The sequence below is a fragment of the Rhipicephalus sanguineus genome, chromosome 1, assembly GCF_013339695.2.
Source record: "Rhipicephalus sanguineus isolate Rsan-2018 chromosome 1, BIME_Rsan_1.4, whole genome shotgun sequence".
NCBI classification, from domain to species: Eukaryota; Metazoa; Arthropoda; class Arachnida; order Ixodida; family Ixodidae; genus Rhipicephalus; species Rhipicephalus sanguineus.
In genome coordinates, this window is record NC_051176.1 from 30,532,246 (window position 1) to 30,559,840 (window position 27,595).

The window sequence follows — 27,595 nt, forward strand, 5'->3', positions numbered from 1 at the left end:
GATAACTGGCAAGCAGCACTAGACAACGCTTCATTTTCTCTCTTAAATATACTCAAGAGCCACTGCATGGAGCAAATTGAAGAATTTTCCCAAAAACTCGAGAACATAATTCTAACAACCGAAGAAAAAAGGGACCTAGAACAATATAAAGAAAAACAGAATAAAAAATTGAGGCAAAAGCAGAATAAGAAAATGATTTCGAATCAAGGAACACCCTCCCGAACAACCACCCTAGTCCCGCTAACAACTGACAGTACAAAACAGAGAAATACCAAGCACAGCTAACATCACACAAATAGAGCAGTCCAATGTTGTAGACATTTCAAGTACATTAAGCTTGGAGGAAACAAGGGTCCTTAGCAAGGGCCTAAACTTTTGTCCAACCAACAACACAATAGATGAATTCGAACTCCACAGAGACCTCACAGAATTTTCACGAAGAATGCGCATTAGACACTTTTTTGCAGATAACGATGGAGCAGAAACAGGTACTACAACGCTCAGGGCTCAGTCTACTTGGACTCCCGAACCAGAACAGGCAATAGAACTCGACTTATATCTTAAAGCTATCACTACAGAAATCATTAATCAATCGAAATCATCTAAAAAGCCTAGGAACATGACTTATTCGGAGAGTCGCATCATCTCTAACCTCAAGTCGCGCGAAGACATTATCATCAAGGAAGCCGATAAGGGAGGAAGCATAGTCATTTGGCCAACACAGAAGTACAAGCACGAGGCTTACAGACAACTCAATAATCCAGAACACTACCGCAAACTAGACAGCGATCCAACAGAACAATACACACTCGCAATCACTAACACACTTAGATCCCTCCTTGCTGATGAATTAATAACTCCATCAGAATTCAAGTTTCTGAAACCAAACAACAAAGCAGCAGGGCGGTTTTACCTCCTCCCCAAAATTCACAAAGTACCATCCACCGAATTATACACTGCCAATATTCCAGGGCGCCCAATAGTATCAAATAACAACACCCCAACCGAGAGCCTCTCCGAATTCCTTAACCACTTTCTCGGGGACATTCCGAAGACATTCCCGTCATTGTACAGGACACCCCACACCTACTGCGAATAATAGAAGAGATTAATAGCAAAGGCACACTCCCACAAAACGCCATCCTCGTCACACTAGACGTTACCGCTTTATACACGAATATCCCGATCCCAGAGGGCCTAACCTCAATAAAGCAAACTTTAAATCAACATAATGTACAGCATTCTACTGAAGTATATTTATCATTACTCGAACTAGTACTATCACACAACTATTTTGAATTTGAAGAAAATTACTACCTTCAAATACAAGGAACAAGCATGGGCACCCCATTCGCACCCACTTATGCAAACATATTCATGGGAATTCTGGAAACAGACTTCCTGGCTCGCTGCGCAGACAAACCCCACACATACCTTCGGTACATTGATGACATACTTATAATATGGGTCACGGCAGGGACAATCTAGCTAAATTTACATCATTCCTAAACTCCTTTCATCCAACGATAAAGTTCACGTCCGAGACCTCAGCTGAGAGCATCAACTTTCTTGACACAACCATATATCTTGAGAATGGTATATTAAAGACTACGCTGTATAAGAAACCATTTGACAAGCAACAATACCTAGATTATACTAGCCATCACCCAAAACATTGTAAACAGGGCATTTTCAGGAGCCAAGCAACAAGGTTACGTCGCATATGCGTAGAGGATCAGGATTACGTAAACAGACTTACTACCCTAAAAGAAACACTAGCAAACAGAAGCCATCCAAACGCGTTCCTTCATAAGGCTTACACGGACGCACTAAAACTAGATCGCACTGAGACACTCAAACCACGCCCTAAAACCACAACAACAACAACGCCTCTTCTCACTACAAAATTTTCCAACGCACTTCCGAACATAAACAACATCCTCGCAAAATACTATCCGATTCTAACAACCAACCAGAAACTTAAAAAAATCTTCCCCGAACCGCCTAAGGTTGCCTACAGACGCAACGCCAATTTTAAAGATATGCTCGTACATGCAAAACTCGCAACAAAAACTACACCAACGTCTGGACCCTGTGGGCGTCCAAGATGTTCTACGTGCAAACATATACAGCCAGCCACCAACGTAAAAAGCACAGCATCCGATTACCTTCACAAGGTAACATCGAACTTCACGTGCACCTCAAACAACCTGATCTACTGCATTGAGTGTGCCACCTGTAAAAAACAGTACATAGGCGAAACTGGACAACCAATTCATGTAAGACTGAACGGCCACCGCGCAGACACAAAGCACAACTTACCAAAAGCAGTAGCCAGCCACTTCAATCAACAAGACCACAATTTCGATCAAGCCAAACTTTACATTCTACAAACAAACTTCCGGTCACCACGTGAGAGGAAATACATGGAATCGTATTTGATACACAATTTCAATCCCTACACCCATCAGGAATAAATCTAGCTCGTGGTAATTTGGAATCGTTAAAAGCCATAGCATGATTCCTAGAATATTAAGAGACATGAAGTACGCTCAGCTTTCAAAAACCTTAACCTATTCGCAAAATAAAATCCCGATCCAGCTCCCATAATACACTATCAATATTCTTTTTTAATATCTCTTAACCTTGCATGTAAAAATGTGCACATACGTGTAGATATTATTCTCTTAAGATATTTCATTTTCTAGTGAATCCGAGCCACGGTTTCCTTCCCCCTTTCCGCGCTCCAAAGGCCGCTTCTGGCCAGCATTGTCACAGCCCTCGCTTTCTCAGGAAGTTCTACGAGTCTTATTCCGATTGTTCCCCCCCGGCCGCCCCTCGTTCCTTTCAACTTTTTTCTTCTTTTTTTTTTTTCCCTCTTAGTTGACGGGCGCCCAATTTTTGGAAGCCGCCGACGACACTGGATGCATATGCCAGCCAATTACTTCACCCATTAAGCAGGAGCTTGCTTTTCAGGCAACCCTTTCAATATCACTTAAAGTAGGCAGGCGGCATTTTAAACGTACGCCGCCCGAGTACCTTTTTGTCGTCTGTAGCTGCCTTCCCCACCACCTTCTGCAGCTCCGTGGCGGACATTTAAACGTAAACCGCCCGGTTTCTCCCTTTTTTTTTTTTTTTTTCTCCCCGCCTGTAGTTCCCTTCCTCACCACCTTCTGCAGCTCTTTGTGATGGCTGCACTCGTCCTCTCGCTTGGTTGTACCCGCCCCCCCCCCCCTTTTTTTTTTTCTCTCTCTTTTTTTTTTTCTTTCTTTGCAGCTACCTTGAACTCTGACATGGCAGACCCGAACGTGTTTGCAAACTCTCTTGAAATGTGGCAAGGGCTTTACTCCTCTGCTTTCGAGTTTCTCTCTTTCCAGGCATCAATTACCAACAGCAACAGACACGCCGCCGCTGGACATGACGTCATCACTAACCCCATAAAACTAACACGCCAGGGATGACAAGGCGCCTTTGACAAAGATAGGTCCCCTATCGAAACGTCGGCCAGCCTGATCTGAGGCACTTTCTCCTGTTTTGAAATCTATAACGTGTATCCATCCGTCGGCTCCCTTCTTGATCTTGATCTTCCTTCTGGTGTTTCTTCCTCAACAGCCCGATTATTCGCAGATGACTGCGTAGTTTACCAGAAGATTACTAGCCATACCATCATATTAACCTCCAACGCCATCCAGATGGAATATTCGAATGGTGTAAGAAATGGCTCGTGACACTTAATATAACTAAATGTAAGAGCATGCGAGTTTCACGTCACACTACTGCCCACTGGTCACGTACATACTCCCTCAATAACATTTCATTACCATCTATTGAAAATTTTAAATATCTTGGTGTTCATATATATCTCCTAATCTTTCATGGAATATGCACGTAGAATATGTGAGTAACAATGCTAATCGCATGCTTGGTTATCTGCGTCGAAACTTTCCTCTGCCCCATCATCACTCAAGCTAACACTCGACAGAACATTGGTAAGATCAGAATTAGAGTATGCATGCGCCATATGGGATACAACTCATGCCATTCTCATTCAAACTCTCGAAGCCATTCAAGATCGCGCAGCGCGTTTCATCTTATCGAATTATTCACGTCATTCCAGTGTCACATCCATGAAGAACACCCTAAATTTGCCTGACCATTCGTTGCGCCGCAAATTGTCTCGCCTAAACCTTTTTCACAATATCTATCATTAAAAGAGCTATTTGAAGTACGCCCTGTTACATCCACCTAGTTTCAAATCACCGATGACCGATCATCGTTGTAAGGTGGGCCTACCATCCTGTCCCACCAGATTGTGCAATGACTTGTTTATTCGTAAGACAAGTGCCGCCTGGAACCACCTTCCCTCCTCCATCGCCTGCACAATGGACGAAAAAGATTTCAAGCTCGCCGTACAAGATACCCTGTAACATCTTTTTTTTTAACTGCACTTGTAATTATTGCTTTCCGCACTCCTTTCTGTAGTGCCTTCGAGTCTTGAAAGTAGCTTTAATAAATAAATAAATAAATAAATAAATAATAAATAAATAAATAAATAAATAAATAAATAAATAAATAAATAAATAAATAGGTGACTCTTTTCGGAGCGTTCTGTCTTGCCACGTGTACGACTCTCTTTCAAGAGTCACGGTGACTCTCTTGTTGGGTCAGAGTCGGCGCACTCTTAGAGTTCCCTGACCCTCTAGGAAGAGTAGAAGGGCTCTTATCCGAAGGATCACTTTACCACTTATGAGGAAGTCAGACGACTCTTGCCGGTAACACTCCTACGGGGGTCAAACGACACATACCGAAGCGTCAAGCGACTCCACAACTATTTTTAGTTACTCAATTGACCCATTCTCTACTTTTGCATGACTGCTGCTGGAAACAGTGAAGTATTCATTTTAAGTAAGTTCAATAATCCTTGCCGTTGTGCCCAGCGACTGCAAAAAAAAAGAATAGTTCAATTTTAGCATAATTTTAATGAAACTCGTCAAAACAACACACCTTTTCCAGCAGAGTAATCTAGGAAACGCGAAGAAATGGCCTGTGACTTCCAATTAAGCCGTTGAGCTATTCCTTATTTACATGCTTGTATGAGTATAGCCAACTAAAATGTGTGACAGTGGTGTGCATAGTGTCATATGGTGCAAAATAAACTGCAGAAATCGGCATCATGTTTCCATATTTATTCCTTATGAATATGAATAAATCAAAAAGTGGTGACTGCTGGAGGCATCATACTTGTGGCTTGCTATGTTGTCGCTCCTGTTCAGCGTGAGCAGCAATGAAAAATGGTATCTGAAAAGCAGAACGTGATATTATGATGAGAAAACGGAATTGCAGTAAGAATTTGCAAAACCTACACGATAAGTGATTTACACAGACATAATGAAGGCTCACAACAAACAACAAATGCAAACAGACATGGTAAGGAACCAAGGTTTTTGCCATTATCGTGTAAAACACAACTTGCAAATTGTAGCTTTTGTGACACGTCAGTTGGCGACAAACTTGCAGCTCAAGATGATATGAGCCTCTTTTAAAGAACAAACGAAATTGGTTTTGGCTACTTTGCGGGAGTGCCACTCACCTCTCTTCCTACGTCGTGTTGTCCAACCAAAGGAAATGTAGGACCGACTGCGTCGGTTAACAGGGCGAACGCCGCTGTTGATTTTCCCATCACGAGTGGTGAGGCACCAGACCGTAGCGACACCTTCGTACCTCCGAGTGTGGCTATCAACTGAAGCGAAGAGGCGGGAGACGCGATCCGGGATTCTGGGAATAACCAACACACGCACACTGATTATTTGTATTTAAAACCACCCTTTGTTGAACACACCGTTACTGTACACACATATGGCATGTGTGTTTCGTTTTAAATAATTTCGCAACGATGAATTGCTCCAGGATTACTGCGGCTCCTACAAAGACCCTCTTAGCACTTTTCATGTGATCACCTCACACTATAGGGACGGTAGAAGATTCCTTCCTCCCCCCCCCCCCCCCCCCCCCCCCATCGGAAGCTTACCCGAGCTCAGGCAGTCACATCACGATTGATCCAAACCAAATCCTATCCCACACCCTTTGTACTTAACAAAATTGACGGGGATTTTCCCGCCGAATGTAAACGTTGTGGACACACTCCGTGTCTACTTGATCATATGTTCTGGCTGTGCCCCAACCAAGGGGCCTCGTATCTCAACAGTGAGGAGGACTGGAGTCGGCGTATAACCAGTGAAGTCCACCAAGATCAACTCCTGGCCGTCCGGAGAGCTCACGCCATCGGGAAAGCCTTTGGCCTACCGGTGCCGAAGTGGGCGGAGCCACCGACTTATCCTGGGGGCTTTGCCCTCGGGCCGTAGTTTCTCTGGACCATAATAAAGTTCTTGCCCTGCCATGCCATAACGAATTCTCACGTAAAAAAAGGCGGGAACTTCGTTTCGCAATAGGCAATGGCTATGCACGAATGAAAGCACTTCTTTTCCGAAAAATCGCTTCAAAATTTCCTTTCAGAATAAGCCCGGCATTGCGCCGGTATATTCCAATACCCAAGCACATCCTCCGGCAGTCAGGGGCACGTCGAAGGCGGTTACTGAACGCCTGTTTTATAAACGCAACCCATCCTTAAATACTCAGATAAACACATGCGAGTACGAGCGCCCGTAAGACACGCAGCGCGCGCGGACGCCATCTACATCGAGATCAGACATGTCATATGCTGGAGTTACCGTACATAGCTCCCTCAGTCACGTACACTCACTCGATTCTGTTATAACGTCAAACGTCATCTCAGATGTAGGCAAACCACGAAAACAGCAAACAGAAACGAGGGAAAAAGAGTGCACGGCGAAGGCCGCAACAACGCGCGCCGTCGAAAGCCTCCAGCTTTGCACCTTACGGGCGAGGCGTGTTCAACTTAAGTGACTACCGCGTACACGCTGGAAATATTGTACTATATCTGCATCTTAAAGTACCGTCTTTAAGCCAACAAAAACCATTATATATAGCGCGTGTATCTGTTCTGTACAGAGAGCTTTTTTTACAGCGAAAGCTGTTATGAGATCATTTCACCGGCCGTTTTTGGCGCCGTAGTTGTCCGCAGCCGCCGCTGCCGCCGCCGCCGGTGTCCGTAACCAGTATCGCTCGAAATAAAAAAAAAACGAAATAAGAAAAAAATTCCAGGATGGAACGAGGTTCGAACCTGGGCCCTCTGCGTGGGAGCCAAGTATTCAACCTCTGAGCCATGCCGGTGCTTGAAACTGCTTTGCAAAAAGGTCCTATACAGGCTTCATGTCGGGAAGGAACCACATTAGCATATGTAATATAGCGTGGTAGAAGAGTAAAATAAGCACCAAGCGCCGCACAACGCGAATTCTGTAACCAGGCGTCACATAATGCGAATTGCGCAACGAGTAGGTTGTTGAATGCTTCCAACCCATTACAAAGGGCTCTGCCATAATTCTTCATCGTCGTCAGGCACAGCATCAACAAATTCCGCATAATGCCTTACATGCGTTTAGCAGGTACGAACGCTCTCCGTAGAATGACGAAAAATGGCACAGTGCCTGCTGCCCTATTTCTCAAAAATTACGATTTATAGCGTAGTGGGTTCCTCGCAAGTGCACTTGTATTGGTTGCCAAGGAAGCCCATAAGCGCATGATCCACTTCCTCGGGGTCTCAGTAAAATTACAATGATTTATAGCGTAGTGGGTTCCTCGCAATTGCACTTTTATTGGTTGCCAAGGAAGCCCATAAGCGCATGATCCATTTCCTCTGGGTCTCAGTAAAGTTCTTCGCCCACCTCCGTCTCTCTCCCACGTCAGCGTATGTTATACAGCATGACGGGAGAGGGAAATAGCGACGGGCGTCACCCAATGCAAATTACATAACTGGTGGGCCGTTCAAAGATTCCAACCCATTACAAAGGGCTGAGCCATAATTCTTCATCGTCATCAGCCGTCGCGTCAACAAAGTGCACATAAAGCCCCAACCACTGGCACGCGTATGCACGCGTATGCACGCGTATGCACGCGCCTAGGCGTCAAATGCGCCTCTCGGCGTCGGTCGCGGAGGGCTGTACGCGTCCATACGCCTCGAGGCGCGCGGGGTCAAGACGACTTTGATATTTTCGGCTACGTCACCACGCGTACGGCGCGCCAACCAATCAGAGGCCGGCATGGGCCGGCGGCGCCAACCAATCAGAGGCCGCGATACCTCTGAGTGCTATGCCTAATGGCCGCCGCTTCGAAGGCACCTCCGAGTGCAGGGCAAGCACGGAAACTTCGGTCGCAAACGCTCCTGAGTGACCGCGTCGTCATCCAGTACGTCGACGACACGGCGAACGACCGCGAGTGCTACCAGTGGGACGCTGTTTCGTGCCGAGTTCGAGCGACACCGACAAATCCAGCGAATGCTTCCCGGCTGGCCTTGCCCTGGTTTTGAGTGCCATCGTCGACCGAGTGAAAACATCGTACCTACTACTGCGGCATGTCGCTGCTCCTGTGCTCTGATCTGTGTGTATCTGCGCTCGGAACGGGTGTAAACATGCTTCGGAGGTTTGAAGTCCTCAGCGTGAGCCCTCGCCTACCACGAAGTCAATTCAGAGTGGTCTTGAGTGCGATCGTCGACCGAGTGAAAACATCGTACCAATTACTGCAGCATGTCGCTGCTCCTGTGCTCTGATCTGTGTGTATCTGCGCTCGGAACGGGTGTAAACATGCTTCGGAAGTTTGAAGTCCTCAGCGTGAGCCCTCGCCTACCGCGAAGTCAATTCAGAGCGGTGTCGTCTGCATTCAGCGTAGGCCTCTACCGTCGAGTTCGTGTGAACCAGTTCATGTGAGGAAGTTTGGTTGAAGGAAATTGATGGTAGTTGTTTCCATCGAAACATAGACGCTATATATGACGCTAGAGACTTCGCGTGGCGCTTACGCAGGAGTTTTTAAACGCAGTGTGTTTGTTTTCAACATCGCCATTCGCCTCATCATTGCCGAAAGCGAACATCGCACTTTCCAACGCATTTCGGTGATGTGACAACGTACATAGGAGGATTTTGCGGATTTTACGACGCTGAAACATTGGTTGACTTCGGCGCAAATCGTTTGCGTGTGTTGCCAAGCTAACAACAAGCGTGCGCTTGTTGGTAGCAGTGTGACGTGTTTTCGTGCCGGGTACCAGCGACGCCGACACATTAAGCTGTCAGCAGTCTCATTTACATTCATGTATAAAATAGAAGCTCGAACGTGAGCGAGTGTGGTGATCGAAAAAGAAAGTTGCATGATTAAGTGCTGCTTGTGTTGCCTGCTATTTCACATCTTGACTCTTGGTCTGCTTCTCTGCCGTGCAACTACACCTTAGCACATGCCCAGTTGCACATGCCTTGTTTTGCAGGTTGTCTATTCTGACACACATTCTCCCTAGTCTTTTCTGATACTCATAGACGGGAGAATGTGAACAGTGGCGCTTCTCCGTCGTTTTACAGTTTACTTAAATATAACACATGTTTTGTTTACAGCTGGCCAGCTAATTTGCTAAAAAGCTTGTAAGTGACAAGCACCTCCATTGAAATCTGAGGTGCACAATGACACGATAGTAAGAAGAGAAGAGCATGACATCACACGTATGTGCAGAAGGAATGAAAGTGCAATATTACTGTGCTGCTCTTTGTTTAGAAGGAATTCAAACGGTGCCTCACTGGAACCTCAGACACTTGTGAGACCATTCTAAACTGCGCACATATTTATCTCTTCCTCCAGACTGAATCCACCCGAAATAATTATTTGATGGTTTCAAATGCCAAATCCTTGGATGTATTGCTAGGACTATTTCATTTCTGTTCAGTTCTTTGTATATGCACTAACTTAGACTATGCATGCACTTAAGCATAATTGAAATATGAAGACATTCATTCAGTTTAGCTATGTTAGACAACTTGCCAAAGACTTTTATACAGTGCTCTGGTGCAATCCTATGAGCGATATCTGTTGTATCATGAAGTTTCAGGCACAATTTATTATGTTAGAGGGTATTTTGACTACTGATGACGTGCAAAGGCCTTCTACGCAGTGCTTGGTTCCAATCTTATGACTGATATCTGTCGCATCATGAAGTTTCAGACACGATTTATTATATTAGAGGGTACTTTGACTACTGACGACGTCCAAAGGCCTTCTACACAGTGCTTGGTTCCAATCTTATGACCGATATCTGTCGTATTGTGAAGTTTCAGGCACGATTTATTATATTAGAGGGTATTTTGTCTACTGACGACGTCCAAAGGCCTTCTACACAGTGCTTGGTTCCAATCTTATAACCGATATCTGTCACATCATAAAGTTTCAGGCACGATTTATTATATTGGAGGGTATTTTTACTACTGACGACGTCCAAAGGCCTTCTACACAGTGCTTGATCCAATCTTATTACCGATATCTGTCGCATCATGAAGTTCAGGCACGATTTGTTATATTAGAGGGTACTTTGACTACTGACGACGTACAAAGGCCTTCTACACAGTGCTTGATCCAATCTTATGACCGATATCTGTCGCATCGTGAAGTTTCAGGCACGATTTATTGTATTAGAGGGTACTTTGACTACTGACGACGTCCAAAGGCCTTCTACACAGTGCTTGGTTCCAATCTTATGACCGATATCTGTCGCATCGTGAAGTTTCAGGCACGATTTATTGTATTAGAGGGTATTTTGACTACTGACGACGTCCGAAGGCCTTCTACACGGTGCTTGGTTCCAATCTTATTACCGATACCTGTCGCATCATGAAGTTTCAGGCACAATTTATTCTATTAGAGGGTATTTTGACTACTGACGACGTCCAAAGGCCTTCTACACAGTGCTTGGTTCCAACCTTACGACCGATATCTGTCACATCATGAAGTTTCAGGCACGATTTATTATGTTAGAGGGTATTTTGACTACTGACGACGTCCAAAGGACTTCTACACAGTGCTTGGTTCCAATCTTATGACCGATATTTGTCGCATCACGAAGTACCAGGTGTGGTTTGTTGCGCTAGAGGATATTTCGACTACACACAACGTGCAAAAACCAGTGCTCGGTTCCAATCTTATGGCCGATATCTGTCGCATCATGAAATGTCAGGTGTGGTTTGTTGCGATATTTAGACTACAGACAACGTCCAAAAGCCTTCTACACAGTGCACAGCTGCAATCACAATCTTGACATAACCCATTTTTTTGTGCACACTAACATGTTCAAATACAGTTTTTTTCTGATATTTACGAACACTGGAATGATGTACCTGGTTCCGTTCGTGAAATGAATGTATCTGATTTTTGGAGGCACTTGTATGATATTAGTGTTCTATTTCTCTCATTTTTTACCCAGTTGCACTCAACAGGTGGCGATATCTGCTTTTGTTGAAGCAGTTATTGCGATATTACTGTATATATTCTTTCCTTTTGTATTCATGTACACCACTCCTGCAGTAGCCCTGCATTGGGCTGCAATATTTTAAAATAAATAAATAAATAGACTGCTTAATTATGAACTCGATGCGTATTTTGTGGTGAACAGTGCATATTCATGTATTAGAAAACAAAGTCAGGCCATACTTTCAGTGCTACAGTTTACCTACATTTCGTTGCTAGACGGGACATAAGTAACTGTGAGTTTCCAGTAATGTTGGTTTCTTGTTTCCATGCTACTGAAAAAAATTTGAGTTAGTATGTATGCTTGCTCCAGGATTCGAACTTCTCAATGTTGACCCATGTAATAAACTGTAACTCATATTAGGCAGCTAGAATATTAGTCACGGTGACACCCGTGGTACGCGGCAGGGGCGTAGTCAAGGGGAGGGGGTGGTTGGGGGGTTCAAACCCCCCCCCCCCGAAATTTTGAATTTTGCTTGCGCATATATACACGCACATACAAACGCACGCACGAACATACTAATGTATGGTTGAACCCTCCCCCCCCCCCCCGAAAAAATTTCTGGCTACGCCCCTGGTACGCGGGAAAGCCGTCTTTTTGTTAATGTGAAAAGCATTAGTCGTTATGCGGCGAATTTTTAGGGCACCTCGTTTGGACTTTGCAGCAAACGTCTATTTCCTTTTTTTTTTCGTACCTAAAGTACGTGCCAATAAACGACGTCAAGCCCACCGACGGTGCGGGCGACGCCGCTCCCGTCCGCTTCTTGGAGCAGAACCATTTTCATGAACAGGATGATTATATTCGTGTTGGGCACTAATAGCATGGCCGTGAACAGGCGTCAACAAGGCGATCGCACAAGCGTTGGCGATCTCGCAAACATCGTTGGCTGCGTCCCGTGATGCATACGTGAACTCAGCAGCGCACGCGCCGATGTCGATTACTTGTGCATACCGTGGTTGTTACTTTGGTCATTGCGATGTTAATTACTCCTTAAATAGTCAAAACAGTGGTGGGTGAAGCACAATCAATATTTTAACGACAGTCTAATTCGCTTCGATTGATAACGCACCGTTCTAGGCTGTACATGGACAGTTTTAAATAAAAAGATCAGGCAACACTGTGCCTCTGCCGAAAGCGAGCGTCGGCGCGGTCGACGCTTGCCAGTGGTTGCGCCCATAGAGTTTCCTACAATACTTACTAGAGGGAACTCTGGCGCTAGTGTCTATGGGAGCTGCAACGCATGACAGTTCAGCCAGCATGGGAATGATGGGTAGTACACAAATTTGTCTAAACTTCGTACTTTCGGCTCCGTTTGGCTCCGCGTCGGCTGCATCCGCTTTGTCGCAAAACGAAGTTCAGCAAAAGTCAGCAGTTTCACTTCGCCACTTTAACTTCTTTAGGCTCAGCGATTCAAACCTGGTCACGAAGTTCACAACGGTCTATTCTTTTATCCGAAACAAAAGCCAAAACACACAATAAACAAAGCCACAAGTACGTTTGAAGCCGCAAGCACGAAGACTAGGCAAATTTGTGTACTACCCATCATTCCCATGGAAGCTGAACGATCGCAGCGCCAGAGTCCCCTCTAGTTAATTTTAGGAAACTCTATGGTTGCGCCAACGGTCGGAAACACTGCCGCTCAAGCGTCCCAAAGAATTACGTCATCGTTACGTCATCGCCACCATCTTGAATCTGAGCCTAACTGAGCTTCCAACCAGAAGTGCGATAACTGAAGGCGAAATTGGCGCTCGAGTCGATGGCGAGTCAAAATGAAAGCAGCCAATGGCAGCCCGCCGCCGTGCCGGCAAAGCCGTGCGCCCCGCGCCGGCCGCCGAGGCCGCGCGCGCGCCGCAACGCTAGTTTTGAATTTCTCGGAAGTTCCGTTGTAGCATGAAGCGAGCGTTGAGCGCGGGCACCAGGCTGTCCGTGCAGGCAGGCTATGCTTGGGGGACACCTGCAAGTCTCTCGTTGAGGTTGGCGGATCACTGTTCGCTTTTGAGACTTATTGGAGCGGTCGTTATGGTCAGCCGTGCTCCGCCGCCGCCACATCGGAGCCCGTCGTAGTCGCCGGCCTTGATGTGAAGTTTCGTGATGTTCCGTTACATGAAGCGACCGTTGGCCGGCGTGTGCAGTTTTTGCGGTGTTTCCGTGGATTGCTCTCTTGCCGCCGTGATGGTTAACGGCACACGCCATTCGTACATCATGCAGCGGTGTACGGATACTTCAAGACCGAGTTCCGCAAGATTCTTCCCTGATCGAAAAAAACTATAGGTGAGTATGCGGTTTGCGTTCGCAGCCACACATATATAGCTTCATTGCAGTTGGACAACAGTTGTTTTTAAACGTGACTGAATCGTGAAGAGCACGATTTTGCATCGTTGTACCAAGAAGTAACGAAAATAAAGCACTTTAGACTCATAGTTTAACTTCTGCGTCTCTGACATGACTGCTTCCTTGGAAGTGCTTTTTGCATTTTTTGGCCTGTTTATCACTCGCCTTCGTTTAAATACGCGTTTCTGAGTCTGTGTATCTCAACTTGCACTATACCGAGACGACGAAACTACGTTTGCGTGATGTGACTGCGTAATTTTTGTCGTTTGAATTCGGTTTGCAACTGCTTTTCTGCAGGACGTAAACGTTTTCTGAATTATGGAGAAGGCCACAAGTGACGCGTTTGCCCAATGAAGGGTTAATAACTATAGAATCTGCTCTCTGCGAAGTCTCGATCCGCAACCTCAAGTGCACCAGCTTTCTACTCTGCCCCCAGTGCTTTCTTTCGGTGCGTGAATGTTATGTTCATTACATGTACTTACAGCTGAAAAAGTACTCTTTGTGTTTATGTATTACCTCTGTAATTACCTATAGAAAAACCGTTGGAAGAACCTTCATGTGTAGACATGAGAGTTGTTTTTTTCTGGTGAGCCTTGAGTATTGCAAGTGTCCAATATGCAGAATTTTATTGTTTGCGTTTATCTCAATGAGGTGCTCAGTGTACAGGGCATGACATTCTCACTTCAGTGACGTTATCTTACAGCTATGCATTGTATACGCGGTGAAAGAAAAGCTGTGTAGTAGACTTATTTCACCTGGCCTTTGGGTAATACGCGTTTCTTCGAATGTTATATGTGCTGCTGCATAAACGGACCATCGCCTTCATGCCGTTGCCGACATCTAACTGTCAAGTAGTGGTCAAGTGCCAAATAATGTGTATTTCCCTTTTTAGTGCGATGTACTGCTTATATATATCTAGTTGTTTTGTGTTTCGTATTAGTACAGTGTTTAATAAGTAGTTCATTGCAATATTATTCCATATTTAGGTATTTTGCGCATCTTTATTGTTTTTGCCATGCACTGACATTTCGCCTACATTTCTTTAAATTTCATGACTCTGTCACATCAGCAGCTCTTGTGCACTTTGGTCAGTATTGTACTAAACACATCGTGTTACTTATATGTGTATACGTTAAAGGGCCTGCATTTTCAGTGTGTTCGATTTTTGATTTCCAATTTCTGAACTTTACAATGAACTTTTGTGCTGTTTAATCATGGACACACTGTGCATTCTTTAATTCTCTTCTTCTCCGGAACTTGTATCGTGCCCCATTATGTGCAAATCTTGAGTTTTGGAAACGGAGCAATAAAACGAAGTCACAGATATGTTGTGGGTGGAAGTCATCCCTTATGCTCTGGATCATGCAGTGCTGCGTGCATTCAAACGCACTGCGCACCACGAGCGGACAGAAAAACATAAATGCGCGACCAAGCACAGCACGCGCGCACGCGAAAAAAAAAAAAAAAACGCGCCACGCGCACGAAAAAAAAAGAAAACGGCGCGCGGCATGAAAGAAGAAAAAGGAGCCGCCAAGAAAGAAGTAAAAAAAAAACGGCACCCGACATGGGAGAGGAGAAAAAGCAAGCGCGCCCGAAAAAAAAAAAAAAGAAAACGCCGCGAGGAGTGCGAGGGAGGAAGAGGGGGAAGGGGGGGGGTCGAGAAGAAGCGAGCGGCTGTTGTTACTGTTGCCCCGACGACGTAGAAATGCAATCGTTACGTAACCGCTGCGTCATCGCCGCCATTACAGCGCTTCCACTCGCCAGGGCCGTAACTCAACGGCTTTCTTGGCGCTCTCGGCGCAAGCGTCGCAGAACGTTTGAATTACGCGTCCCTATGGGAGGTATACGAAGAGACCTACCAGTGGTTGCGCGCCCTTTTCCTCCACGGGGCGCGCCGCGATGCATTTGACGCGTAGGCGCGTGGAACGCGTGCCGGCGCTTGCCAGTGGTTGGTACTTAATGCCTTACAGACGTGTAGCTGGTGCCTCGCTTCTCCGCAGAATGACGAATAATGGCTTAGTAGGTGCTTCCCAACTTCGCAAAAATTGTGATTTATGGCGTAGTGGGTACCTTTCTAGTGTACTTGTATTGTAGCCCCAAGAGAGCTTAGCGGGCTCTAGAAACGCCGCTCTTCCAGCTTTCGCTGTGACTGTGCTGCGGTTTCAGCGCAGGCCTGGCGTTTTTTTCACGTTCCCGCATGCGGAAGCATGCTGGACTAAAGCGCATCTCAAAACGACATCTTGCACCTTCAGCAGTACAGACACAATGTGCGATCAGCAAACAATGACCCTTGATAAGTGTTTGCACCGCCCAATTTATGAGAGTTTGTACAGCAACGCGCATAACGGTGTCAACTCGTTAACTGACAGTTTTAGATGGGCATCCGAAATAGCCCCGCGGACGCAGGCTCCTGATGGAAATGGCTGGCAGCCTATACTTCCGCAAAGCGGCTGCAGATGCCCAGCTAAAGCTGTATAATTAGTACCTACGAAAGCAGGTGCACTCACCGTTAACAGGCGCACGTTGTCCGTGTCCGCAGCTCCATGAATATTCCGCCCTCGAAGCGTCACTTCGAGCTCCGAGCCTGCCGTCACCGCCACCGAAGATGAGCGTGTTCGCTCGAACACAAAACTTCAAGACAGGCAACTGACGCAACCCGCGCAACCAGCGCAACGCATTCCAAAAGACCGAGCAGACTGAGAGAGGAGGTGGAGGCGCCGCGCCAGCCCGGCGCCCGGCTGGCTCCGTAGGCGAGCGAGCCACGGGCCATGGCGCCACAACGGCGCGTATACGGCGGCGCCTTCATCACGGAAACCAACCGAAACGCGCTTCAGGAGAGTCGCGTGACTCCTGCGGAAGTGCTAACTCCCTTTTTCTGCTTCTACCTCCCAAAAGGGTTCAAATGGATACCGGAATAGGGTCACGGTGCCGTGAACCTTTTTTTACTCTTTTTCTTAGGGTGCACGCCTCTCCAGGAGTCCCGCGAAACTGCTAAACCTCATCCAGTGTAGCCCACGCTACAAAAAAGGCGAAAACATTGCACAATCTTTTATCTGGGAGAATACCAATGTGTCACGCCCTCATTTCATTGTCCTTTTCTTCGGCAGATCAGAGATCGCTTCCACGGCTATGTCATAATACTGTAGCAGCAGCCCAGAGTTGATCGCCGAATGGCAGTCATGTCTCAAGATTTATTTGGCAGCGCCTTGGAATGTGTGTGGCGACGTGGGCGAGGGGGTTCGTCGCCTAACTTCGGGAGGGGGCAGACGCCCCCACCATAGGTACGTGCGTGACGCATACCTGAAGCGTGCACTGTAGCCAGGCTCAACTCGCGCTTCCCTTTGCCGCGCTGTGCCAACCTATCGCACCGTCACAAAGAACTCGCGCGCGTGTTCTTAGCTTGACTATAATTAAAGCGGATTCTATTACGCCCAGTGACGGCGAAATGTTCAATTGTTGTTCATTCACACTGGAGCAGCACATGATTACGACTCAAAAGTTTCCCACGAAGTTGGTTTCTAACTCAACTTTCTCAGGTACTTCAGCATGATGACCAACCCATTAGGTCACGGATTTTCCAGTTATCAAAATTCGGTTGGCGTTATAAGGGTTATATGTGGACAAACCGAGATGCGGCAGACTTTGCAGAGTATTCGCATTCTTTGTGAATGGCGGCTTTTTCTTTCCTTTCCAATGAGTCCACCCGCATATAAGCATAGAGAAGTGAGCCTATATGCACGTCAGTGCCAAGTGTAGTCTAGTGTACACTTTTATTGTGATAGCAATTATATTACCACTCTCGACGGGTTCGTATCGTCACCGTCATATTACGTATGAAGTCCAAATCGATAACATCCCCCCATGCATCGTGTGTTCTAACCGCGGGTAAATGCGCGCGAGCGGGGGCCATGAACGCGGCTGAAGCAGAGATGAGACGAGCCGGCCCATATCTGTCGCTCGGAGGGCGCATACGATAACATCCTCCCGCATGTTAGGTCTGCCGTTGAGTGCTACTCAAGCAGAGATGAAACGCCCCGCTCGTCTTGAACGAGCACAATGGGACGCTCGAGCAGCCACTGTGAACTTTGATTCTAAGGGCGCGGTCGCGATCGCTGGCGCGGGTGCTATCTCCGCAGGCATCAGCGGACGGCTCGTATACCCTTCTACGTGCTGCGCTCTAAACGCGAAGAGCCTGAGCGGAATCCGCTGCTCTCGGTCGTGTTCTCTTACAGCAGCGTTTTGCAGAGTTACGCGAGAGTGGATCCAAAAGAGTTAGCTAGCTGCAAGCCTTGCTTCATATAACATTCAATATGTTGCTATCGCATTCATTGCTCCGCCCTTACGATCACACTGATTTTTTTTTCGTTTTAGAAATCGGCAGCGTGCACAATGGCATGCGAGTGACCGTCGACGCGTAGTTATAGAGTGAGATAAGTTCAAGTGACCCGGGTCGCATACCTTGAAGCGCTCCAGCGTTTTGCCGCCGTTCTCAAACTCCAGCAGTACATAGAACTGGGTTTCCTCAAAGTTTGCTGAAAAAAAGGCAGTGGTAATTAATATGAAAGCAAACATGGGCAATACTAAAGTGTACATATGTGACAGATATGTCGCCATGAATTTCGCAAGTGAAGAAAAAAAAAGCAAAACGAGACATCTGACAAGCCAGTGTGAAAGTTTCTATACCGAAATATAAAAGATGCATAGCAAACTTTCAGGCCGTTTTACAAATCCTACAAATTAAACTTGGTGCTTGTTTCTCTTTCAGCTGTCGCCAATGTGCATTTTCTATACGCTGAATTGTTTACGGAGCACATGCAGAATTAACGTGGGCGCTTGACGCGGCAACTTAGCGACAATGTGCTTCGTTCAAGGACATAGGTTTGGTCGCAGCCATGGCAGGAGTATTTCAATGACAGGAACATTAAGAACCAAGTGCCTGCCATATCAGCAAACTCCACGTGATCAAAATTTCTCAGGAATATCCCTTACAAAAATAGATTTAGACAGTCTATAGAGTGTCTAAACATATTTTTAGACGGTCTATAGACTGTCTAAATTTATTTTTGTAAGTGATTTCGTTATAGACGACAAAACCTGGGCCAGGGGGCACCTCTCAGCGTCGGTCGCGGAGGGGTGTACGCGTCCATACGCCTCGAGGCGCGAGGGGTCAAGAAGACTGATATTTTCGCCTACGTCACCACGCGTACGGCGGCGCCAACCAATCAGAGGCCGTGATACCTCTTACTGCTATGCCTAATGGCCGTCGCTTCGAAGGCACCTCTGAGTGCTGGGCAAGCACGGAAACTCACAGCGCTTGTGTTTGCGTCTTTTTTGTGTACGTGTTCGTTGCCCTTTTGTGCGCTGCCTATACGGAAACTACGTTCGCAAACGCTCCTGAGTGACCGCGTCGTCATCCAGTACGACGACGACACGGCGAAAGACCGCGAGTGCTACCAGTAGGACGCGGTTTCGTGCAGAGTTCGAGCGACGCCGACAAATCCAGCGAATGCCTGCCGGCTGCCCTTGCGCTGGTTTTGAGTGCGATCGTCGACCGAGTGAAAACATCGTACCAACTACTGCGGCATGTCGCTGCTCCTGTGCTCTGATCTGTGTGTATCTGCGCTCGGAACGGGTGTAAACATGCTTCGGAGGTTTGAACTCCTCAGCGTGAGCCCTCGCCTACCGCGAAGTCAATTCAGAGCGGTGTCGTCTGCATTCAGCGTAGGCCTCTACCGTCGAGTTCGTGTGAACCAGTTCATGTGAGGAAGTTTGGTTGAAGGAAATTGATGGTAGTGGTTTCCATCGAAACATAGACGCTATATATGACGCTAGAGACTTCGCGTGGCGCTTACGCAGGAGTTTTTAACCGCAGTGTGTTTGTTTTCAACATCGCCATTCGCCTCATCATTGCCGAAAGCGAACATCGCACTTGCCAACGCATTTCGGTGATGTGACAACGTACCTGAGGAGGATTTGCGGATTTTACGACGCTGAAACATTGGTTGACTTCGGCGCAAATCGTTTGCGTGTGTTGCCAAGCTAACAACAAGCGTGCGCTTGTTGGTAGCAGTGTGACGTGTTTTCGTGCCGGGTACCAGCGACGCCGACACATTAAGCTGTCAGCGGTCTCGTTTACATTCATGTCTAAAATAGAAGCTCGAACGTGCGCGAGTGTGGTGATCGAAAAAGAAAGTTGCATGATTAAGTGCTGCTTGTGTTGCCTGCTATTTCACATCTTGACTCTTGGTCTGCTTCTCTGCCGTGTAACTACACCTTAGCACATGCCCAGTTGCACATGCCTTGTTTTGCAGGTTATCTATTCTGACACACATTCTCCCTAGTCTTTTCTGGTACTCATAGACGGGAGAATGTGAACAGTGGCGCTTCTCCATCGTTTTACAGTTTACTTAAATATAACACATGTTTTGTTTACAGCTGGACAGCTAATTTGCTAAAAAGCTTGTGACAAGCACCTCCATTGAAATCTGAGGTGCACAATGACACGATAGTAAGAAGAGAAGAGCATGACATCACACGTATGTGCAGAAGGAATGAAAGTGCAATATTACTGTGCTGCTCTTTGTTTAGAAGGAATTCAAACGGTGCCTCACTGGAACCTCAGACACTTGTGAGACCATTATAAACTGCGCACATATTTATCTCTTCCTCCAGTCTCAATCCAGCTGAAAAAATTATTTGATGGTTTCAAATGCCAAATCATTGGATGTATTGCAAGGACTATTTCATTTCTGTTCAGCTCTTTGTATATGCACTAACTTAGACTATGCATGCACTTAAGCATAATTGAAATATGAAGACATTCATTCAGTTTAGCTATGTTAGACAACTTGCCAAAGACTTTTATACAGTGCTCTGGTGCAATCCTATGAGCGATATCTGTTGTATCATGAAGTTTCAGGCACGATTTATTATGTGAGAGGGTATTTTGACCACTCATGACGTGCAAAGGCCTTCTACGCAGTGCTTTTCCAATCTTATGACTGATATCTGTTGCATCATGAAGTTTCAGGCACGATTTATTATATTAGAGGGTATTTTGACTATTGACGACGTCCAAAGGCCTTCTACACAGTGCTTGGTTCCAATCTTATGACCGATATCTGTCGCATCGTGAAGTTTCAGGCACGATTTATTATATTAGAGGGTATTTTGACTACTGACGACGTCCAAAGGCCTTCTACACAGTGCTTGGTTCCAATCTTATTACCCATATCTGTCGCATCATGAAGTTTCAGGCACGATTTATTCTATTAGAGGGTATTTTGACTACTGACGACGTCCAAAGGCCTTCTACACAGTGCTTGGTTCCAACCTTATGACCGATATCTGTCACATCATGAAGTTTCAGGCACGATTTATTATGTTAGAGGGTATTTTGACTACTGACGACGTCCAAAGGACTTCTACACAGTGCTTGGTTCCAATCTTATGACCGATATTTGTCGCATCACGAAGTACCAGGTGTGGTTTGTTGCGCTAGAGGATATTTCGACTACACACAACGTGCAAAAACCAGTGCTCGGTTCCAATCTTATGGCCGATATCTGTCGCATCATGAAATGTCAGGTGTGGTTTGTTGCGATATTTAGACTACAGACAACGTCCAAAAGCCTTCTACACAGTGCACAGCTGCAATCACAATCTTGACATAACCCATTTTTTTGTGCACACTAACATGTTCAAATACAGTTTTTTTCTGATATTTACGAACACTGGAATGATGTACCTGATTCCGTTCGTGAAATGAATGTATCTGATTTTTGGAGGCACTTGTATGATATTAGTGTTCTATTTCTCTCATTTTTTACCCAGTTGCACTCAACAGGTGGCGATATCTGCTTTTGTTGAAGCAGTTATTGCGATATTACTGTATACATTCTTTTCTTTTGTATTCATGTACACCACTCCTGCAGTAGCCCTGCATTGGGCTGCAATATTTGAAAATAAATAAATAAATAGACTGTTTAATTATGAACTCGATGCGTATTTTGTGGTGAACAGTGCATATTCATTTATTAGAAAAGAAACTCAGGCCATACTTGCAGTGCTACAGTTTACCTGCATTTTGTTGCTAGACGGGACATAAGTAACTGTGAGTTTCCAGTAATGTTGGTTTCTTGTTTCCATGCTACTGAAAAAAATTTGAGTTAGTATGTATGCTTGCTCCAGGATTCGAACTTCTCAATGTTGGCCCATGTAATAAACTGTAACTCATATTAGGCAGCTAGAATATTAGTCACGGTGACACCCGTGGTACGCGGCAGGGGCGTAGTCAAGGGGAGGGGGTGGTTGGGGGGTTCAACCCCCCCCCCCCCCCGAAATTTTTGAATTTTGCTTGCGCATATATACACGCACACATACAAACGCACGCACGAACATACATAATGTATGGTTGAACCCCCCCCCCCCCGAAAAAAATTTCTGGCTACGCCCCTGGTACGCGGGAAAGCCGTCTTTTTGTTAATATGAAAAGTATTAGTCGTTATGCGGCGAATTTTTAGCACCTCGTTTGGACTTTGCAGCAAACGTCTATTTCCTTTTTTTTTTTCGTAACTAAAGTACGTGCCAAGAAACGACGTCAAGCCCACCGACGGTGCGGGCGACGCCGCTCCCGTCCGCTTCTTGGAGCAGAACCATTTTCATGAACAGGATGATTATATTCGTGTTGGGCACTAATAGCATGGCCGTGAACAGGCGTCAACAAGGCGATCGCACAAGCGTTGGCGATCTCGCAAACATCGTTGGCTGTGTCCCGTGATGCAGACGTGAACTTAGCAGCGCACGCGCCGATGTCGATTACTTGTGCATACCGTGGTTGTTACTTTGGTCATTGCGATGTTAATTACTTTTTAAATAGTCAAAACAGTGGTGGGTGAAGCACAATCAATATTTTAACGACAGTCTAATTCGCTTCGATTGATAACGCACCGTTCTAGGCTGTACATGGACAGTTTTAAACAAAAAGATCAGGCAACACTGTGCCTCTGCCGAAAGCGAGCGTCGGCGCGGTCGACGCTTGCCAGTGGTTGCGCGTCCTTTTCCTCCACGGGGCGCGCCGCGACGCATTTGACGCGTAGGCGCGTGGAACGCGTGCCGGCGCTTGCCAGTGGTTGGTACAAATCTCGTTATGCGGTCACGCACGGCGCTCCGCCGGCGGCTTGTTTACATCGCGGCTGCGTGCATTCTGTCTCGCTTCACGCGCGCGTGCTTTCTCTCCCCCTCTCGTTTTCTGCTCGCGCTACGCGTGCGCTCTTCAAGGCGCTCGTGCGCGCGTGCTCCTCTCGCGCTGTGCTGAGCAGCACTGCGCGTGCTCTTGCGCGCGGTGCTCATGTGAGCGTGCTTGCACGCTAACCTCGCGCTACGTTTGCTCTAGCGTTATATTTACTGCAGGTCGTGGTCTCGTGGTGTCGGTGGAGACGATGTAGAGCCCGTTTATCAACAGACTGGCCAAGAAAGCCACCCTTTTGCCGACGGTAATGCCCAGATGGTCGAGAAGATAAAGGTTCGAAATAAATTCGTGCGCCATGTTTTTAGAATGGTGAAAAGAAATTGCACCATGATCGCGTAGAACATTAATGACGAGAACGTCTGCAACCTCGATATGAATATATGAGATGTACGATTCCGTGGACGATTGGGCACGGCAGGCCAATTCCTTTTTGGCGGTGATCTTACGGCCGGCGCGTATGCCAAGTACCTCTTGCAACTTTTCTTTGCATTTGTTCCAGCTAGTGAGTTCTTCTTCGTTGTTTTCGTACCCCACCTTTGCAGTGCCCCTCAAGTAAAATAATACATTGGCCAGCTGAAGTGGGATCCCATCCCTTCGGCACGCTCACGCGTTCAAACATGGCCAACCAGTCTTCAACGTCGACGCCATCGGTCCCACAGAATGTACCGGGATCCTTAGGTGGTACGATACCCAAGTGGTGGTGATGGCGACGTTGATGGAGACAGCGACGTTGATGCGGAAGGCTCAACGTTAGCCATGGTTGGGAGGGCGATGCGACGTCCGCTGCGTAACTATTTTGCAAGCCGTCAGTTAGCGAGCCATATTTCCCTGACTGCAGCGAAAAGTGCAGATGGCTACGTGAGCTGTAGCGTTCCCAGCCGCGCGCAGCAAAACAAACGTCACGCGTCCCGACGCCTACTGAAGTTTGGAAACATGATTTTCAGTACGTCGTCTTCTCGATGAAGGTGTATTTGCGAACGTAATAATTACACTCGCATAACTGTAACACATCTGCTTTGCGAATGATCATTTTATCCTCGAAAATCATTGATGTGGCTGCCATTTGCTTGTTGCAGTGCACGGCGACTGATCTGGCAGAGAGGTAGTAGGAATAAAGCTTGGACTGCACGAAATAGTTAGACAACACGTGCACAATTTGCGCTATATGAACTAACAACCTCTAGCAAAACTAAATGTAGCAAAAAGTTACACCATCTTCCACTAAAGTGAACCATGAGGGGATGCGAAGCAGCATTGGGGGTGCGCACCAAGTTTCCGTTTACGTTGACCCGGCGTTTCCGTTAGTGTGTGCGGTTTGTATTTAGTGTTTGCGCTATCATCACGTAGCGAGCCCTTCGCTGCTGCTGCTCCGCGACGATCTCGCTCTCGGCAGAGGTTGGAGTGGTGCTGCAACTGGCGCCGACGTTGACGTTACAACTCATCTGAACGGGAGCGAAGCGAGAATGACGGAAGGCGGCCGAGCGCACGCGCTTATATACACATGAAATGGGGGAGGGAGAGGAGAGAGTGGGTTACAGGCTGTATTTGGCTGCGGGGCGGCTGCAGCGCGGGGGAGGAGAGGAGAGAAGGCGACCGAACACCTGCGGAAAGGAGGAGAGTGGGAGAGAGAGAGTAGGCGCGTGCGCAGTGGAGCGCGGACGCCACCGGATCAAGTTCGCTCACAAGATGCTTGGCATGTAATAATCCTTTTGCTAATGTAGATCTTGTGATATCTTATTTTCTAGGCACCCTTCACTGACCAGAGCGCGCCACGTAGTTCATTTACCGACTCAGTATCGCCGGCATCGGCCGCCATAGCTGAGTCGAAAAGCTGAGCTAGTTTTCGGATGTCGACTTTGGGTCTATACAGATAGGTTGGGTTTCGCCAAGAAAGCACCCTTACACATTTTATTATTCAATACTCGCAGAAGGACGCAATTCGAATCTGTGTTACGACTTGTGCTCTTCGCTGCGGTGTAGGAGGACTCGTTTTATAGCTGAAAAAATTGCCTCATATATGCTTCGCAAAAGCTGAGCAGTGCATTCGCGTAATGTGTGTGAGTGTGCCCTCCAAGTATGTATGTCGCGTTGCTTGACCTCACCTTCCGCTCTCTGCCTGCTCGCCACGTTTGCGCCACAACATGGCCAATGTCATCCTAATCACCATTCATATTCTTGGAGATTTCAAATAGCTACGTAACAGAGAAAAAGAAAGCGGCGCCCCATACATCTGTTTAGGGATGCATGACGCTCATATTGTTTTAATTAGCAAAAAGGGAAAGCCCTTCCGTCGTTCACGCATATAAAATCACCATTTTTGGCTCACCGCAAGCACGGAAAAGGGGCTTTGTGTAGTGATAGCTAGGAAGTAGGGGAAAGGAGCTTCCTGGATAGCTTCTAAATGTAGCGACATAAATACAATGTTGTATGCGTTACCGAAAAAAAGTAACTAAATACGTTACTTGTTACGCTAACAAAAAAGGAACGCGTTACCGCCCTGCATTACTCATAAAAAAGTTAACGCGTTACCGTTACCGAAAAAAAAGTAACGGACGTTACTTCTGCCATTACTCCATAATCAGAAATTTTAATCACTGCATTTTTGCTGCAGGAACCTAAAATAAGAATATCTATAAAGCCCAAAGTACCGATTTAACGACAAAAATTTGCAGAAATGTGCCGCACCTGGGCAATACGATATATAGTGGCCTATAGAGTTGCCTATATATACAGTTATATTTGATCACCCCTAACTCTGTGGCACATGGTAAGGCCATACTTCTCAATGTGACATTAAAAATAAGACGATCGATGCCACCATCAACGCTTTCCGCAAAGAAAACACCAATGAACAAACTTGAAGTAATTATAACACCGTGCCTCTATTAACAAAATTAATGCGCATATTTGCAGCAATGAGGGATGCTTAAATGGCATAAATTTGGAAACAAGTATTTTCGCGTATTTTTTTTTTTTTCAATTCAACGTGCAAAATTAAAGCAAAAATTGGACCCTGTACAGCTTCACATATATGTGAAGCTGTACAGGGTCAGCCTCACTCGCACATGAATTCAATAGCCAGAAAGCTAATCAAAGTTGCAGATAGCAAGACGCGAAAGTAATTTATAAGCAAAATTACCGAAAGTAGTTTATAAGCAGTGACAAAGTGTTGCACGAACAACTTCTCAATGTAACTGCAACCTTCTGAATGTAAGCAGCAGTTGCATCTCAAAGCAGTCATCGGATAGCTTGCCTCGCTTCTAGGTGAATGCGTCCGCACAACGCTAAATAGACGCTCGACGGACACGCTTTGTGGTACTCCTGTATCCACTTTCAGAAAGAGCTGGTGAGCACGCGGAAAGTTTTCCTTCAGCCCACTCAGCGCGATTGCATGAGGCACCGAAGTTACCGAGTGAGTCGCTAGTCTTCAGTTGGCAATGATGTTGAGAATGCATTTCTGAAGAAGTCATCCATGCTTGTGCTGCAGCTCAGGCAGGCCGGTATACCCCGAGTCTTGATGGATCGCAAGCCAAGCAAATCTAGACAGCTCGCTTTTTACAGTTACGAGGACCGCATTTCGCTTCGATTCATCGGCAGTCAACGACAACTTGAACTTTGACAGCACGGTACCCGAAACTAGCAGATCCATTAAAAAAATTTCGGCAGTTTGCTCCCTATTGCAATTTTCCCCACGCAACAAAGGATCCCGCGGATGGCCGTTTTTTCTTAAAGGGACACTAAAGGCAAATAGCAGTTTATGTCAAAGTGAAAGCTCAATGTATGACAACATCTAAAACGGCAGTATTATCAACCGCAGCGACCTACTTACCGAGAAATGAAGCTAAATGTATCACACAATGAGCGCCACGAGTGCAAGTGATCCCGATGACAGTGGGAGAGTCTGAATACAATTAATCACGAGTTATCAAACTAGCTGCAATAAAAAAACAACCTTCCGTGCATCAACACACGTAATAAAATGCTGCCTGTTCGTTTCTGTTTGATTCATGGAAAAAAGAATCTCTTTGGCGTTGCGATGGGGAACGGCGCGCGTGGTTCAAAAGTTCCGTTTTCGCCGAACTGCACTTCGCCCAGCACCCGGCTTCGCTCACGCGGTCGCGTCTCAGTGGTAGTTTCGGTATCGCGTAATGCCGCGTGTGTTTTGCACGCTCGTGAAAGTCGCTCTGACAGAAAGTTCGACAAAATACCGCATGCATGTGATGTTGCCGGATGCCCGCATGGTGCACGCCGCCGCGCAGTAAAGGCGGGCAACGTTGGGCACGGCAACAGTGACGTGGGAAATACCGCTTTCAGGCGGGTGATTTGAAGTGCGTTAACGCGATGCGGACCACTAAAACGCGATTTTATTTCAAAATAAGCGCTTCCTTGGCATAAAAGTAGCACTACGACGTTTCTGGACCGCTATTTCAACAATCAACGTCGACTTAATATTTGCCTTTAGTGTCCCTTTAACGTCTGGCGGGCCGACAGCAGTCCGTCGCTGCGACGATATGACGTCGGGGAAAGCTCTGGGAAAGTAGCTTCAACGAGACGAAGGAACTTGGTGTAAAATTTTTTAGATTATTGGAATAAAAAGTAACGAG

The 27,595-nt window shown here is 46.5% G+C and overlaps 1 protein-coding gene across 2 annotated transcripts in view; it reads right to left on the reverse strand.

Annotated features, from left to right (window-relative positions):
- The window catches only part of LOC119379048 (serine/threonine-protein kinase haspin), an 88,605-nt gene that overhangs the window by 33,424 nt on the left and 27,586 nt on the right, over positions 1-27,595 (reverse strand). For both annotated transcript variants that reach the window (XM_049413906.1, XM_037648232.2), the window contains one exon: positions 18,200-18,273. In XM_049413906.1, coding sequence (XP_049269863.1) covers positions 18,200-18,273 — 74 coding nt within the window. The remainder of the gene's footprint in view (positions 1-18,199; positions 18,274-27,595) is intronic.